This window comes from Ambystoma mexicanum, chromosome 4q (assembly GCF_040938575.1).
Source record: "Ambystoma mexicanum isolate Mex_15411 chromosome 4q, UKY_AmexF1_1, whole genome shotgun sequence".
Taxonomy (NCBI): Eukaryota; Metazoa; Chordata; class Amphibia; order Caudata; family Ambystomatidae; genus Ambystoma; species Ambystoma mexicanum.
In genome coordinates, this window is record NC_090928.1 from 1,124,939,763 (window position 1) to 1,124,958,496 (window position 18,734).

The 18,734-nt window shown below is 48.5% G+C and overlaps 1 protein-coding gene across 3 annotated transcripts in view; it reads left to right on the forward strand.

Moving 5' to 3' along the window:
- The window catches only part of ENAH (ENAH actin regulator), a 1,361,004-nt gene that overhangs the window by 1,123,379 nt on the left and 218,891 nt on the right, over positions 1–18,734 (forward strand). For all 3 annotated transcript variants that reach the window (XM_069608703.1, XM_069608701.1, XM_069608702.1), the window contains one exon: positions 2,327–2,472. In XM_069608703.1, the coding sequence (XP_069464804.1) occupies positions 2,327–2,472 (146 nt within the window). The remainder of the gene's footprint in view (positions 1–2,326; positions 2,473–18,734) is intronic.

Consider the following 18,734-nt stretch of genomic DNA (forward strand, 5'->3'; position numbering starts at 1 on the left):
TTAGGCCCCGCTTTGTATCCTGGGTACAGCTGCTCTATGCTAAACCCACCGTAAGTGTGCGTACAAACGGTATGCTATCACCCCCCTTCGATATTGGCAGGGGGACTAGACCGGGATGTTCCTTCTCTCCACTTATTTTTGCATTTGTTATGGAACCCTTGCTTATCTGATGCGACATAGGCACTTGCACAGGGGAATAAGGCTTGCGGAGACGCCTGAGATTGTCTCCCTGTACGCAGATGATGCCTTACTATATGCGAGAGACCCAGAGCATAATCTCAAACCGATTATGCAGGATATTGCCTACTTCGGTTCTCTTTCCGGCCTGTGAGTCAACTGAGCTGTTTACCCTGACTGAAACAACCGCTGCCCCGGCGGATCTCATGGGATGTCTGTGGGCACCGGAGGAGATAAGGTACCTGGGTATTAGTCACAAGGTCCCATAACACTCTGTATGAATGCAACTATGGGGACTATCTGCAGTCTCTTAGCCGCAAACTGCTTACCTGGTCCAGACTACCCATCACTCTTCTAGTTAAGGCCTCAATACTTAAAATGGTGGTGCTACCACAACTACTTTACCGCTTTCTGAATGTTCCTATATGGCCCGGCCCCTATTATTCACTAAACTTGGATCCAAGATCAATAGCTTCTAATTCCGGGGCGGTCAGGCTGAAATGGTCCACTCTGGTCAGACCGCATGGATTGTGGGGGCTGGCTGCTCCTGACTTTGAGCTATATTGGCTTGTCGCTCAGGCACATTACTTGGCATACTGGTCGGCCGCAGCCCCTCCTTTTCCACATGTGAAGATCGAACGGCTAGCTGCCGGACCTAGGGAGTTTTGCGCTCTTCTTACCCCCTCTAGGGGGCGGTACTGATATGTCCAGCCCAGCATATATAACTGCTCTGGCCTGGGACAGAATAAGGAGACGAATAGATAGACCCCGTCCGTTCCATCAAGACCTACTGCTATGGAATTATGTACCAGGGTTGCCTCGAATAAGCAAGAAAGCAGCCGCCGCATGGGCAGAGAGGCTTCTCTACACTAGGTGATCTATATGAGCAAGGTATACTTCGTGGATGGACGGACATTCGTGTAAAACTGGCAGGGCTCCCATCTGCATGGCTATACTATGCAGGCCTGAGACCGGCAATTAAGAACCGATGGCCAGGGTTCCCTACACAGCCCCCAGATGACCCCCTGGTTGCGATGGTGGGCAGTGCGACTGGCCTGACCAGCATGGTTTCTGCGTTATACCGCACTGTCTATTAACTATTTTATAAACCCCTAGCTAAACTCAGTGAGAACTGGAACAGGGACCTTGCTGTGGAGATCACTGAGGAGAGACGTAATGCTATCTGGAGTCGAGCCCACAGTGTCCCTGAATGCCAAATATCGACTGATTCACTTTAAGGTACTACACTCCTTCCAGATTGCTCATGTCTAAGGATCATTCCCCTCATTGTCCTATATGCTACGCAGAAAATACTGGATACCAACATATGGTCTGGGCGTGCCCTAAAATCTCTGACTATTGGATGAATATAGGTGCTGCCTTATCAGAGAGGCTTGATCAGGAAATTGTATCTTCCCCCATGACCTGTGTGTTTCATGAGTTTGTATCAATCCAGAGGCCCAACCGCAGATTGGCTAGCTTATGTATAATACTTGCAGTCCGAAATATATTACTATCATGGCTTCGGCCTACTATACCCACCACTAAACAGTGGTTTTCCGCAGTCACCTGGGCTGCACACATGGAAGAGCACTGGTTAGCCATGCTACCGTCTCATAGTAGAACTCGAGACATATGGCCCCCTTTTCGGACATATCTTAAGACATCCGAAACTACAGAAGATGAAGCAGACAGCCTACCTGCAGCGCATTCCCCTGTACCACCCATACTTGCATGATAAGTCTTGGCCCTCTAAGTTGTAGTGACTGCCAATGATGTACCTATTGTAATGCATACATGTGTCCAGCTAATGTATAACCTCTATTGATATGTTGTCCTGATTGCCCCTGTGGCTGTGTCAAGAACTTATAAATAAAGTTTTTTTTAAAGAATATTGCATCGTCTTTTTGAAAACCTTGGGTGTGATCTTCCCGGTAGGAAAAAAGGTCAACCCCAAAATGTTTTCAAAGTTCAGTGAAAGTCCTGCAGCATGCTATTAATTTCTAAGATGTTATTCAATATTTAGCAACTTGGATGAGCAGCAGAAGTTGCACAAGTGCATTTATAACAATTTTCAAGTTATAGTAGATATAACTGTATTTTATAAAGCATTATTAGTTGATGTGTTGTCATTTCCTTTCAAACTAAGAGTGAAGAGTCCTCTAGTCAAGGTGGAGGAAGTGCCACAGCAACAACTTCAGCTGGAAGCAAAACGGACACTAGTCGGGGAAATGGGCCTCTTCCCCTGGGAGGCAGTGGGTTGATGGAAGAAATGAGTGCCCTGCTGGCCAGGAGGTAAGGAATTGTTGTTCCTTTTTGTAACGGAGGCTTTCAGCGTGCATGTTTTTGCGGCTTAAAGTACAGCTCTCAAGAATTTGCTGTGATGTGTGGAAAATGTATGTGGTCCAGTGCAAATATTGTGGTTACAGTCTTGTATCTTTGTATTTGATGAGTGTTGCACATAATTCTTTTGGAATTCACTGCAGGCTAGAAAACAGTAGTTTGGGTGGCATTCCATGTGCAGAAGAAAATATCCGATGTCTGTGTGATCACTTACATTTAAGATTCCTTTTGCTGTGGTTTCTTCGTCGAAAGGCTGCATCTCAACAGCAGTCCAGTGTTTTTTTTCAACATCACTTTTACAACTTTGCTATCTCATTCACTATTCTCAGTTCTTTCATTGCTCAGGTTTGTTGAGCTTTATTTTAGGTATGCCAGAGATGCTTTGCAGTCTGACATGTTTGGAGGAAAGGAGATGGGATTTGAGAGTAAGAACAATTGCTCACTGTAGCGACTACCATGCTCTTAGTCCATAGACCACTTGCCTCCATACAGCTCTCCCTCTGTAAAATATAGCCTGCTATGGAAGCATTATAAAAAAGTGACTAGAGGCAGCAGAATGTGCAATGGAGTTATGCTCTGGGCATGGCAGTGCATGTGTTTACACCATCTTTTTTCTAAATGCTGCTTTACACCATGGTCGAAGGGGATTTCACTAGTCCAAGAATGGAACTTAATGGCATTAGATCTACAAGTACAATAGAACCACAGTGAGTAATGTTTATTTTTCTCTCTGCAGATTCTGCAGGCCTTTTTCCTCTAGCTTATGGGCTGTAAATCCAGTTTTTCCTCCTTCAAATCTTGCTACCAGCAGTTCGCCTGTCAGATCACGGCACTCTGCTTGGAGAGTCTCCGAATGAATAATCCTTGGAATCTCTGCACTGTGAACAATGCTCTTTAGGGGACGACTGTCACCATGAGACTTTTACCAACTTCCTCTTTATGCCCACGGTCCATCCAAAGAAACACCAGAAAGAAAGTCTGCCTTTTTCCTCAGCCACCTCTGCCCTGATAACTAATTTCCATGTGTTTTTCATTTTGGGATCACCTCTGAAAGCCTTTTGCTGGATGATTCCTTGAGGAGACATTCCGCGGCTCACTTCATGTAGTCACTGGAAGGCGGTTTAATTTCTTACCTCTTCCCTCCTCCCACCAAGTGGTGCACAAAATAGACTGGGCAGAGACAGCTGACATCATACAGCTGTCTTCCCTGTTATCCTCTGAGTTTGAGCCCACCAAAGTTAGTTTACACAATCTGCTGTTTGTGCCATTCATACAGAGTCAAAGCATTGATTAGTTAGGAATGTCACTGTTAGATCAGAGGCAGGCTGCTTCCTCCCAATCTGGGTCCCTTATACGCCACCACTTTATGAAGATGGCGGTTTGGAAGCTGGTTTTCTGCCAAACCTGTAACTGACTTGTGGACTTTTCCACAGCCCCATTACACTCCTCTGAGCAGAGGCCTTGCTCAGAACTGGGTTGCAACATTGGGTTTTTAAGCTAGTTCCAAGCCCTAGAAGGGCCGATCTTTCCCATGGTCTCCCTCTGCTTACGGTTCCTGCCATGCTTGCTTAGCCTCCTTGGGTCTCTGTGCGATTTATGCAATGGTATCGGGCTCCCCGTGAAGGACCTAGTCTGTTAGGCCCCTTGCGGTTTAGCAGACCACCTACTCCTCGGCTTTACTGAGACCCTTTCTACCACATCCAGCTGACACTGTCATTTCAATGCATTCCTATCCCAGAGGGCCAAGTCTGAGGGGCCCCTTTGCACCGTCTTCTCTGGCTGGATGGAGTCTTGCTGTGGCCGACACTTTCAAAAATACTTCTTATAAGAGGCGCTGGAAGTCCTTTAGACACATCATTCTTTTCTGTTGGCCAAGAAAAGGGTTGACCTAAGATCATAAAAGCCCACTCCTTCTGATACTCTTCATAGAGAACCCTTTAGATACCCCACCTTCTCAATCCCATCTTTTTGAGACCAGCCAGTGTGCCAGCAGTAAATTAGACCCTGTAAGCAGGTCTCGGCTTTCAAGGCTGGCCCCACAGTGTGACCAGGTGGGGCCAGGTGTAGCCACCTGCTATGTGATGCAACCATTGCAGGTTCTGTATGGGGATCCCACAGAGCCACAGATTCTGCCCTCTAGACTTTCAGTGAACAGTGCAGTCAGTGCATTAGGAATGTCCTCAACAGTGCAGGGAGCCAGAACATGGGGCTGCCTAACCGTCACGATGCCTTTACCGGAGTCCAAGATGAGGGACTGCTTATTTGAGCTGTACACCATCAGTGACGTAGCTACCAGAAGACAAAACGGGTATGCACAATCCCCATTCCACTGGGTCAGATTGAGGGCAAAGTTATGGCAGAAAGATGAAGCCACAAAGGCCAGACCAATCCCGTGACCCGGGGCTAATGGGGAAACCTACACAAACCACTATATTTGGTTGTAGTTGGGAAGGCATTTCAGAGGGTTGAGGTAGTAGGTGGTGAGACTCTTCACCAGGTCATGCCACATCTCGCCAGAATGGAGCCCTTTTCTATGAGGCTAGGGAGGTGAGGGAGCTACCCAATAGTCTCTCTAGGGGTGGTAATATGCTGGAGTACCTCATATGGAGGTACTCCCCAACTGGGGATAAGGACATCCACCTGGGTAAATGCTTTCCTAAAACCATGTAACATAACCCAGTTCCCTCATGGGTCACCCTTTCCCCCACTATTGATGGTGAAACCATGCGTTACTGTAAGTCTGTGACAAATGTATAACATACTTGTACAAGGAAGAACACGAGAAGCATATGGAATGATCAAATGCAGAGCCAGCCAAGTACTGTAACGATGTGGCTCACTGGAGGCATAAGGAGCGCTAAAACTTTCCAAGATGGTGTTGACGTTACGCCAGGGTGGAGTCAACATTAGAAAGCAAGAACGGACTAGGGAGATCTCACAGCAGAAGTCAGCAGTACTCTAACAAAACCCAGGAAGTTCAAACTTGGAACACTGCAGCTGAAGCAGTCATGTCTCTCCAGGAGGGGGGACCAGAACAATGATGTTGCTGGAGAGTCCTGGGAGCTGGCAGGGAGCTTACTTAGTTAGTGGTGGCATGACCACAGAAAGGTGGACATCTGGTCCAGATACGGTGCCCCACTGGCAAACTGCAGAAGAGTCTTGCAGGAAGCAAGGTGGAGGAGGAGAGGCCCCCGCAACCCTGTGAAGAACCAGAGACCTGTCCCAGAGATACTGCAGGTAACTGGAATGGCGGGAAGACCAGGTGGGGTCCAGGAAGAGGCCCAATTCAAACAGAAGGCAGCAGTGGTCCACCCAATACCACTGTCCAAGCAGAGTGGAAAGGGAGCCATCCGCATCCTCAGTAACTAACCAAATACCCCTGTTAAAACAGAGGACATTGGGAGTTACCTCCCACATCGCTGTAACTCCGCAAACAACTTTAGTGATCTAGAAACCAGCAGAGAGGCATACAAGAAAGATATAGAGGACCCTTGAAAAGATATCCATTATCATAGTGTTAAATGGAAGCCAAATGAGGCTATTTGCTTTTCTACTTCCCGGAAGGAGTTGGAGACTAATCCAAGTTTCCTGCAAAAGTGATTAAAGATCGCTGTGGAGAACGTTTGTATAATTGCCAGAAGATTCAAGTCATTCCCATGGTCCATCGTTGTGGGATATTTACTTTTATAAGATTGAAGCAAGAAACCAGGCAAAGTGAGTCATTCTGCTGCTGAAGGAAATACAAACTTCACTTTAGTTAAAGACTTGGGTTTATAGAGATTAGTTGGTTTCTGATAGAGGACAGAGACATTTCATTTTGACTGACCCGACAGGTCCCCAGAATTTTCCTAGGTTGAGGCAGGGCAAGCCCCTTAGAAGTACGGAGAGAGATAGGATTTCTTGAGCTACACAATAAAGGTTTATAGCCCACAAAATGACCCCTCCTTGTCAGTCTCCACCTACACTCTCACAGTGGCTGGGCTTACTGTCCAGAGTTTGAGATGCAAGCATTCAAGTATATGGTGTTGGTAAGTGCCAGTTACTGTCTATACCATAAAATGTAGCAGGATCCAAAGACCACTGAGAAGGGGCAGAGTGATTAGCCTGCTGTGGGCTACAGTCCAGACCCTGTTAGTGCCAAGACTATCAATTTTGAGAGGAGAGAAAGAGCTTCTTTGCTACCCTGCTGGTGTTTGAAATGCTAGAAGAGGAGGAGCCTTTACCAGTTCAAACCCCAGAAAATGACACTTGGCTGTGGGGGTAGGGCAGGGTAAAAATTATTGATATGTTTTTTTATAACACACCTGTACACAAGTGTTTCTAAAATGCACCAGTGCAGTGGAAGAGGAAGTCTGCTGGGGTGTAGTACACCCATAAAATCTGGGGGGGGGGGGGTGTGACGGGGAACACCTTGGGACTTTTTTTTATTTATTGTGTTTTAGTCAACTCGACTTTTCACAAAATTAAAATAGCAGTATGTATTACATCACATAAATCATCACTGTATAAAACAAGAGAAAAGAAAACCGAAGAAAGTTAAGAAAAAGAAAAGCAGTTCAGAGTACAAAATTCTTTTATTTGGCGTCTCACTTCAGAAGGCTCAGTTGAGTCAGTGAGAAGTGGAGATATTCGAGAGGTTGAAGTATTACATTCGTTTAATAGGGGTGTCAGTGGGTAGATAGTCGGTGAGGAGATAAAGTTCAGGAAAGTGTCGAGTGTGCCAAGTGGCTGGCAGATAATGAGATTTGTGAGAGGGGTGGGGAGCTAATAGTTGAACAATGTTGTGCTTGAAAGGATAAGGTCTTTAATTCAGATGGTGGAAGAGGCACAGAAAGGCAGATATTACTGCTTGCGAGTTTGACATTCCCACTCTGTTTTGCCAGTCAAAGGGAGTGAGAGAAGGTAGGTGGTGGGGGGAGGTGTCGTGTCCATACTATTACGTTTGCAGGAGGACAACCTTTCTCTCTGTAAACGCTCAGAGTTTCTGCAGCCTGGACTATTCGGCCTTGTACCCCAGAAGGGTCAACTCCCTCAGGCTCTAAGGATCCAATACCCCCAAGTAAGAAGTCCCGGGGTGAAGCACCAACTCAGTCTTCAGACCCCTTCTATATACAGCCCTATTCTCAATATCAGGAAGATCCATCCTTTGGTGAGGATCCAGACGTGGGCATGTTCGAAGAACAAACTGGGACAGGCTATTATGGGGATGATGAGGACCAAGAGGAGGAGGAGGAGGAGGAGGACGACGACCCAGATACATACAGGGTAGATTCCCCGGTAGAGAAAGAGCCCACGGTTACCGACTCCCCTGTCGACAAGCAGCCTCTCCTGAATGAGGTCCTGTCCAGAGCGGCACAGCACTTCCACATTGACACCCAAGGTGCTCAGGAAGAGAGGGACTTTGCAGAGGAACTGGTGGGAGAAATGAGACCTGTTGCTCAGGCCATCCCTATCCTTAAGTCAATACAAAGGAGGATAGACCCTTCCGTTGTTAACCCCAATCTCACTAGGGCAGTAAACCCCAGAATTGAAAAGCTTTTCCGGGCAGCCCAATCTTACCCACTGTACATAAGGGGACATCTCAAACCAGACTCCCTGGTTGTTACAAACACCCGTAAGAGGGCGGGAACACCCTTGTCATCGTCCGAAGCTCCCCCCGACAAGGAGAGCAAGAAGATTTATGGCTTGGGCAGGAAGGTAGCCTCCACTTCCGCCTACCAGGCAAGGATTGTCAACTCCACCACCCTGCTGGCTCGTTACAACTGCCACCAGTGGGAAGAAGTCGCGGCTCTCATAGACTCCGCCCCAGAACCCTTAAAAAGCCAATTGGCACGAGTTTCGGCAGAGGGGAGAGCCGTGTCAGGTTGCATTTTAAAATCAACCTTTGATGCCGCGGATAACGCCGGCAGATTAATTGCTGAGAGCACGGTCATCAAGAGGGCATGCTTGGCTACGGCAGTCTGGGTTCAAGGCTGAGACCCAAGCATCATTGATAGATAAGCCGGTGGAGCCGGATCTATTGTTTTGAAAGGCGGTCGAGGACGCGCTGAAGAATGCCAAGGATGAGTACGAGACACTCAAGTCCCTAGGGCAACTAACCAACAAACCCCCTAACATGAGAGGGAATGGCAATTTTCGTCGGCCTCGCGGACAAAACTCCCAAAGAGGCTCAAACTATTCCCAAGGCCAGGGTACTCCATGGAACACTAACCAGCAGTCTACCCAGAGTTATGGAAGGGGTAACAAAAGAGGTCGTGGTAGGGGTAGAGGCAGTCCCAATACGCCTCCACCAAAAGTGACGCTCCGTTCAGGGTCCCTTCTCACGCATCCCCAGTAGGGGGATGCATTTCCATCTTCACCCAAGCTTGGGAAGGGATTACATCAGACAGATGGGTGCTGTTCAGTGTCCGCAGTATACTGCATAGAACTCCTAGAGCGTCCCCGAAACCACCCTCCACAACAAAGAATACACTCCTTAGACCACCAGAAGATCCTACTCGAAGAGATTGAAAATCTTCTTGCAAAGGACGCAATAGAACTCGTCCCGGGACACCAGGTAAACAAGGGTATTTATTCAACTTACTTCCTTGTGCCAAAAAAAGATTTGACAATGTGCCCAGTATTGGATTTACAGCCTGCAAACAATTATGTCAAGCCCCAAAAATTTCGCATGACTACTCTCCAAGAGGTAATTCTCCTCCTAAAAAAGGGAGATTACATGGCAACATTGGATATGAAAGATGCCTATTTTCATATTTCCATGTTCCCAGCGCACAGAAAATATTTGCGCTTCAAGGTGGACAGTCAGCACTACCAGTTCAAGGTACTGCCCTTCGGGATAGCCTTGGCTCCAAGGGTATTCACCAAGGTACTGGCGGTGGCGGCAGCACACCTACGCAGGGAGGCAATCCCAGTGTACCCTTATCTGGACGACTGGCTCATCACGGGGGAGACCCCAGTAATTTGCAGGACAAACATTCAAAGAACTATCGACCTCCTCTTCGAATTGGGCTTCTCCATAAACGAGAAAAAATCAAGTCTGGTGCCCAGCACCTCCAAGCAGTTCCTAGGAGCTGTTCTAAATACTCAAGAGGGGTTGGCTTTTCCTTCAGAGGAAAGAATTCAGAATATACTACTGCAAATTCCGCAATATCAAACCAGTTGCCAGATAACAGTACGCAAAGCAATGCGTTTGCTGGGCATGATGGCGTCATGTATTTACCTGGTCCCCCACGCGCGCCTGCGTCCCATGCAAGAATGCTTGGCGAAACTGTGGTCTCAGGCAAGTGGTCAGTGGGACGATGTAGTGGTCGTTTCGCCAACACTTGTACAAAGCCTCCACTGGTGGACAAGAGACAATCTATCCAAGGGGAAACCCTTTTACGATCCCGAGATACAGGCGGTAGTCACGACGGACGCATGCCTGACAGGATGGGGAGCTCACCATCTCCACCACACAGCTCAGGGTCTCTGGTCTCACACAGTGGCCAAGAATCACATCAACCTGCTAGAGCTTCTGGCAGTTTTCAGAGCACTTCAAGCGTTCAAGCCCCACCTACTGAACCTGTCGGTGCAGATCCAGACGGACAGCACGACAGCCATGTTCTACCTGAACAAGCAAGGAGGGACTCGTTCTCCAAATCTGTCCAGACTTGCCCAGAAAATTTGGATATGGGCACTCAGACGGAACATCTTTCTGTCATCTCAACATGTTCCAGGGGATCTCAATTCTCTAGCGGACGCTTTGAGCAGAGATCCCTTTCCGGAGGAACGCGAATGGTGTCTACACAGAGAAATCGTAGAAGATCTCTTCTCTCAGTGGGGTTTCCCCACTATAGACCTATTCGCCACAAGCAAAAACAGACAGTGCCCAGGATTCGCATCCAGGTTTCCCCAACAAGACTCCCTGGGGAACGCCCTGTGGATGAACTGGTCAGGGATGTTTGCGTACGCTTTTCCACCAACTCCTCATCAGGAAGGTGTTGAACAAGATGAACAGAGAGTCGATGACGCTCGTCCTAGTTGCTCCCATGTGGGCGAGGCAACCGTGGTTTCCACACCTACGCAGACTTTCGGTGTGCGATCCCATCAAACTCCCGGGCTGGTACAATCTTTTGTCCCAGCACCAAGGTCAGAAGGTGCATCCTCTACCCAACTCCATGAACCTAGCAGCATGGCTCCTGAGGTCATAGAGTTTGGACATCTCAATTTACCACAGAGATGTATGGACATCCTAAAAGAGTCTAGGAAACCGAACATGAGGCATTGCTACTTCGACACATGGAAGAGATTCGTTATCTGGTGCCAGAATAAACAAATCAACCCAGTTGATTGCACTCCTTCCACAATCGTAACATACATGCTCCACCTGCTGGACGCAGGGTTGGTTTTCAACTCACTAAAGGTACACCTGGCAGCACTGTCAGCGTACACCACCTCACATAGCAAACTGTCGTGGTGGAAGGTACCCGTAGTTAAATCCTTCATGCAGGGAGTAAAGAGACTTCATCCTCCTATAGCTAACCCACCACCAGGATGGGACCTGAACGTGGTGCTATCTAAACTCATGGGCCCCCCTTTCGAGCCCATGCATAAGACAAGTCTCAAACACCTGACCTATAAGACTGCCTTCTTAGTAGCCATTACATCCATAAGAAGGGTCAGTGAAATTCAGGCTCTGTCGGTGCAGGATCCTTTGTTTACTATTCATAAGGATGAGCTGGTTTTACGGACACACCCTAGGTTCTCACCTAAGTTTATTTCAAAATTCCATGTAAACCAGTCCATCGAGCTTCCGGCTTTCTTCCAAAACCCACAAAGCTCGGCTGAGGTTAAACTACACACCCTAGAAGGGCGGTCCTTTACTAGGTAAACAAGACCAAACCGCTTAGGAGAACAGATCAACTGTTTGTCTCCGTAGCCACAGGCAAAGAGGGAGATCGCCTCTCTTAGGGTGCCATCTCCAAGTGGATTGTCAACTGTATCCAGTTGTGTTACTCTCTTTCTGACAAAACTTTGCCTTTTATACCCAGAGCCCACTCGACAAGAGGCATTGGGGCCACTCTGGCTTTCATTGCGAATGTTCCCCTTGACACCATTTGCAAAGCAGCTACTTGGAGCTCTAGGTTTGCAAAGGTAGCGGGCGCCCCTCTCTCGATAGAACAAGGCTTGATAACCTGTTCAGTGTTTATTAACCACTTGAGAGTTCGCAGCCACTGCTTTTTCTCAATGTGCCTTTCACAGATGGGAAATATCCATTTGCATATCAGTCTTTGTCCTGCCCAGGGGCAGTCCAGCACCGAAACGCAATGGCAATTCCAACCTGAACGAGAGTACCACCAGCAACCCCATACACGTGTTTCACCCTTTTTGGGGATCATCAGTGAGGTGAAGCTGATGCCTCTAAGCACAGTGAGAGGGAGACCACGTCTGGAGACCACCCTAGGTTACCTGGGGGCAACCAGACGTGGACTCCCTGGTCACTGTGCTTAGAGAGGCTCAGCTTCACCTCACTGATGATGCCCAACAAGGCTGAAACACGTGTATGGGGTTGCTGATGGTACTCTTGTTCAGAGAGGAATTGCCATAGCATTTCGGTGCTGGACTGCCGTTGTGGGTGGGACAAAGACTGATATGCAAATGCGTATTTGAAAGGGATTGTGTCCTCCGACGTATTCCTTATCTTAGATATCTCCTTCCAGCTCTGCTGGCCTCGGAACATTTTCCGCGTCGACGTCCTCCGAATCGATGTCCCTCGACAGCCGCCGTGTCGACGTCATCCTGCCTATAAAGGCCGCGCGCAGCGTCCGTTGCTCAGTTCCGTTTTTCCGCGCTTACTCCGTGCCTCGGAATACCGTTGCTCAGTTTTGTCCGGTTAATCCTATTTACCTCGAGTTATTCGATCCGTACTCGATGGCTTCTTCGTCGGAACCGACAACTCCTCGGTCCGGCTTCAAAAAATGCCGAGATTGTGGGAAAAAGATGTCGCTGACTGACCCTCACAGAATTTGTCTGTGGTGTTTGGGAGCTGAACACCATTGTTCGGAGTGCGAGGACTGTATGTCCATGACAGCTAAGGCCCTGAAGGAGCGTAGGGGGAAGCTGGAGAAAGGTAAGACTTTTAAAGCTTCTTCTTCCTCGACGAAGTCGAGACATTCGTCTCCTCGTCACCATTCGCGCTCCAGGTCTCGGAGTGGGTCCCATCACTCCTCGAGATCGAAGCACTCGAAGAGGAGACGTCGAAGATCCCCTTCTCTGTCTTCCTCTTCCTCTGTTTCTCCAAAGAGAATCCCTTGCCCCACGAAACATAGTTCCCGGGCTGAATGGGAGGAATTCCGCAAAAATATGATGTGCGTCTTCGAGAAAGCGGCCTCGACCCCCTCGAAGACTGCCGAGAGCGATGCTCTGGTCGAAAGACCCGAAGGTCAAAAACACCGCGAGTCGCAGTACCCGGCGAAGGAAACTTCTCGAGCACTTCTCGAACCCTCGAGTAAGACTATGACCTCAAAACCGTCGACGAAGGTTCCGTCGACGCCGAGGTCGGTGTCTTCGACGCCGTTGTCGAAGGGACCTTCGACACACGGGTCTGTCGACTCAACGCCATCTTCGACACCGGCGTCAACGCCAAGAAAAGTCACGGTTACGACACACCCAGTGGCTATCCCCTGGTCCTCGATGACGATGGCGTCCAGATTGTCGACTTCCTCGAGCAGAATCCCAATTCTGTTGAGGTCATCGAGGCCTCCGCCTTTGTTTTCAACGCCACGCCCGAAGCCTTCGGCGTCGACGACATCGACGTTTTTGAGGCCGATTATGACAAGTTTGGCACCCTCTGCCATGGAGATGGGGTTTACACCCTTTATGAGTTCAGAACAATTGAGAACTATGTCCTCAATTATGGAAGAGGGTGAATTGTCTGAACAGGAAGACACATTTGAGTTGCAGGGACCTGCAACCCCAGTTAGAGAGGGGTTATCCTCTGAAGAACGCAGGTTAAAGGATCTTCATGATTCCTTACATGAGGCAAGTGGGATAGACACTTCCCCTGAGGTGGAGTTTGCTAGGCCAGACCCGGGGGAACATGCTGAAACAACCCCCTATAGAGCCTTAATGGCCAGGATCACAGAGTTTATGGGGTGGTCAACACCTTCACAGTCTTTCCAACAAGATGACCTCACGGATATTCTTGACAAAGGCCCACAGGAGGATCCTGTAGTGCCCTTTCATAAAGCTCTTCAGAGGAAGATTATGACGAAGTGGGAAACCCCAGATGTCGTCCCGGCAGTAAATAAAAAAACTGTCTACAAAATACAGGGTATCTTCTGCAGACCCGGAGTTTTTGTCAAAACACCCATCCCCAGAAAGTCTGGTGGTACAGGCAGCATCTTCTACTGATGTCAAGACTGCTTACCCTACCGTCCCACAGGACAGGGACGATAAAAAATATGATGCTATGGCAAAGAAAGTTTTTTCGGCATGTAGCATGGCGTTAAAATCTGTTAATGCTACTTGCACCCTTGCTAGTTTCAGCTATACACTTTGGGAGTGTGCTTCTACAGCGGCTGACTGCATCCCGGAGGGAGAAGAAAGGGAGGCGTTCCTGAATATCATACAGGACGGTAAAGACGCTATGTGCGAATCCCTCCAGACGGGCATTGATTCGGCTGACAGTATCAACAGAGCAATGGCGGCAAGTACAACAACCAGGAGATTTGCTTGGTTGAGAAAGTCTGGTTTTGCCCCAGATGTGCAAGCCAGGCCCTTGAACATGCCATTCGATGGCTCTTCTTTGAGGAACAAGGGCTGGTACTCCCCTTACTTTCTCATTCCAAAGAAAGACGGAGGACTGAGACCCATCTTGGACTTGCGAGAATTGAACAAATTCCTCAGGAAAGACAAATTCAAGATGGTCACTCTTTCTCAGATCCTTCAGGCCCTTCATTTCCAGGACTGGTTGGTATCTCTGGACCTTCAGGATGCTTATTTCCATGTGCCTATCCATCTCAAACACAGGAAATACCTGAGGTTCGCAATTGGCAACTCTCATTATCAATTTCGAGGGCTGCCATTTGGGCTGACCTCCGCCCCGAGGGTCTTCACCAAGTTAATGTCGGTAGTGGTGGCAAGTCTAAGGAGGGAAGGGATTCACGTCTACCACTACCTGGACGATTGGTTGATCAGGGCGGTATCTTCGGAACAAGCTCAGATCCAGCTAAATCACGTTTGCCACTCCCTTCACAGACTGGGCTTCTCCCTCAATTTAAAGAAGTCACAAATGATACCATCGCAGAGACTCCAGTTCATAGGAGCGATCCTGGACACTTCCCTGGGAAAAGCCTCGCCACCAGAGGTGAGGGCTCAATATATTCTGCAGATGGTTACCAAGTTCCAAGATGCCCAACGTCTCCCAGCCTTTGACTTTGTGAGGTTGCTAGGCCTCATGGCATCCTGAATTTTCCTAGTGCCAGAGGCTCGCCTGAGAATGAGATCCCTCCAGTGGACACTGAGGACTCAGTGGTCACAATTCTCAGGGAGAATGACAGATCTTCTTCAGGTTCCCGACAGGGTGGCCCGAGACCTTCAGTGGTGGGCCTGTCAGGAGAACATTCTGAAAGGAGAACAGTTTTGGCAACCCTGGCCGGAGATAACAGTAGTCACGGATGCCTCACTCACGGGGTGGGGAGCCCACGCCAACGACTTGACCATCAGCGGTCGTTGGTCTCCATCGGAGTCCAGACTACATATCAACCTGTTAGAGCTGAGGGCCATCAGACTTGCGCTGAAGGCGTTCCTGCCAGCTGTACAAGGGAAAAATGTCCTGATAATGACGGACAACACGGTGGCCATGCATTACCTCAACAAAAGAGGAGCCGTAGGATCACTACCCCTGTGCAGAGAGGCGATGCAGCTCTGGTTTTGGGCAATCCAAGAAGGAATCTCTTTATCGGCAGTTCACCTAGCCGGAGAGAAGAACTTGACAGCAGATGCTCTGAGCAGGCAGAGTACAGTCTGCCACGAGTGGGAACTAGCTCAGGAAGTCCTTCAAGAGATCTTCGCCCTTTGGGGAACCCCTCAAGTGGATCTGTTCGCCACCAGCATCAACAGGAAATGCGATCTGTTCTGCTCAAGGGAATTTCCCCCGAGAGGAGCTCTGGGAGACGTGTTCATAGTGGACTGGGAGTTTCCGCTTCTGTACGCGTTCCCACCGGTCCCTGTCATTCCTCAAATGATCAGGCGGTTGAGAAGATTCCGGAGAACCATGATCCTAATTGCCCCGGATTGGGGCCTGAGAACGTGGTACCCGGACCTTCTAGACTTGTCCATCTGCCCTCCAATTCGACTTCCACTCAGAGAGAACCTACTCTCACAGAAGGGAGGTCTGGTTCTCCATCCAGACATCAAAACCCTCAACCTTCACGCTTGACTTCTGAAAGGCTGAGGTACAAGGATTGGGACCTCCCTGATGATTTTATGGAGGTGTTGCTTTCGGCAAGGAGGCCAGCAACAAAGTCTTTATACCGCTGCCGTTGGAACAGATTTTGCAGCTGGTGTAGAGAACAGAATATCAACCCCTTTTCATGTGGTACACCAATGGTTTTGTCCTTTCTACTCTATTTGGCGAATTCAGGCCTTCAAGTTGGCACCATTAAGGGCTATCTCGCAGCGCTATCCATCTTTAAGCGCACTGCGGAAGAACCATCCTATTTCAAGTTACCCTTGGTAATACAGTTTCTAAAGGGGCTAACCAATGTTTATCCCCCAAGACCATTCCAAGTTCCCCTATGGGATTTAAACTTAGTCCTAACTTTCCTGATGGACTCACCTTTCGAACCACTCCATTCTTGTTTGTTAAGATTCCTTACCCTTAAAACTGTTTTATTAATAGCACTTACATCTGCTAGAAGGGTGAGCGAATTACATGCTCTTTCTTGTAAACCCCCTCATACAATCTTTCACAAAGTCAAAGTTGTCCTGCAAGTGAAGCCTAATTTCCTCCCAAAGGTGGTTTCTGAATTTCATATCACTCAGAAGATTACCCTACCATCTTTCTATCCTCCTCCTCATCCGGGGAAAGAGGAAGAGAGGTTACACAGGCTGGACCCTAGAAGGGCTTTAAGTTTTTACATCAGTAGACTAGCCAGGATAAGACAGGCAGACCAGCTGTTTGTAGGTTACACAGGTCACAAGCTGGGGTTACCAATAACTAAGCAGACCATTTCCAGATGGATCGTTCTAGCCATTTTGGAATGTTATAAACTGGCAGGGAAAGAGCCCCCTCAAAACATTAGGGCTCATTCGACCAGAGGTATTGCATCTTCATCGGCCCTCAAGAGGTGTGCCAGTTAGACATCTGTGCGGCCGCTACATGGTCGTCTGTCCATACCTTTATACAATTTTAAACTTGGATTCCTCCTCCAGTCAAGAGACTAGGTGTGGAAGGGTTGTACTGCACTCTATTCATCAATAGAAGACAGCGTGAAGTCAGTACTCCCTCCTCCAATAATAGAATACTGCTATGGGAGCCTATCTAAGATAAGGAATACGTCGGAGGACACAATCCCTTCGAAGAACAAGTTACTTCTTACCTTGTAACGTTCTTTCGACGGGATGTTCCTCCGACGTATTCCTTATCGACCCTCCCATCCATCCCCGCAGTTCTACTTCCCTTGTTGTTTGCAGCTTACGCTCCTTCAGGGTGATTAGTCTAGTCCAGACAGAAATACTGTGGGCTATAAAACGAAACTGAGCAACGGACGCTGCGCGCGGCCTTCATAGGCAGGATGACGTCGATACGGCGGCTGTCGAGGGACATCGACACGGAGGACGCCGACGCGCAGCGCCCTCTAGAGAAACATTTTCCGAGGCCAGCAAAGCTGGAAGGAGATATCTAAGATGAGGAATGCGTCGGAGGAACATCCCGTCGAAAGAACGTTACAAGGTAAGAAGTAACTTGTTCTTCCCATCTGTGAAGGTACAGTGAGCAAAAAGCAGTGGCTGCGAACTCTCAATGTGGTTAATAACCACTGAATAGGTTATCATGCCTTGTTCTTTCGAGAGAGGGGGCGCCTGCTACCTTTTTTGTACTTGGAGCTCTATTCACACTTTTACTCAGCACTACTGCATTGACACCCATTCCAAGACAGATGCTCAAGTGGGACAAGCGGTTCTAAGACATTTTGCTCATGACCCTTCTCAATTCCCACCTCCTAACACTGCTCGCTAATCTATGCACAGCATGTGATCTAAGCAGATTCCACAAGCCTCAGAAGGGATACTTTACTCACCGCAATCGTATTTCTGATGCTTATATCTGCTTAGATTCTCCAATGCGACCCACCCTTCCTCCCCTCTGAGATAAGGCGCATGGATGCTTGTAGTCTTATCTTATCTATCTTCTATCTGCTTGGATCATCTGTAGTCGCGCTACTCTTCATGCTACCTCATGTCAGAAAAAATACAATCTGAGGGTCCTAGAGGCGTAAGGGATCATGGGTACAGTGGACGTCGCACTAGGGATAGTATTACTGGCACGCCCTGTGTCGAGGCCCATTTTTGAGTTTCGAAAAACAAACTGTAATACTCTGCAGCTTCCACTAGATGTCGGCCTATGCACAGCATGTGAATCTAAGCAGATACAAACATCAGAAATACGATTATGGTGAGTAATGTATCCCATATGCAGGGTCGCTGTGCCCAAACAATACCCGAGAGCTCACAAAGGTATTCGCGGATTGCAGTGTGAATGGTGTGGTGCCCCTTTCTGCATTCGGAGCTGGTCCTATTTACTAAAGTCTCGCAAGGACTCAGGGGACTCGCCCGATGGCAGCTGCACGCGCCCCTAGACGCAGAGACGCAGCTTTTCCAGCAAACGAGCATTCAGCCATGTGACCACTGCAGTCCCGAATGCATGGCACACACCCGGTACCTGCTTTTATCTACACGTGGGGTTGGCAGAGGTATTATAGCAACACATCTACATTCTCGTCCGCCAGCCTTTCCAACGCGTGCAAGTCGCAGTAGAAGTTTAGAGAACCACCAGGCAAAATGGGTCCAAATTTAACACCACTTGCAGTGTGTGGGGCGGGTCTGAAGGGAGACCAGGGGGTGAGGGGGGGGTGTACTACAGAGCCTTCTATGAAGTGCCTTTCCAAACCAAATGAAATTTCAAAATGTCTTCCGGCGCATTAACAAATTGTCAGTTTTTGATAAATTCA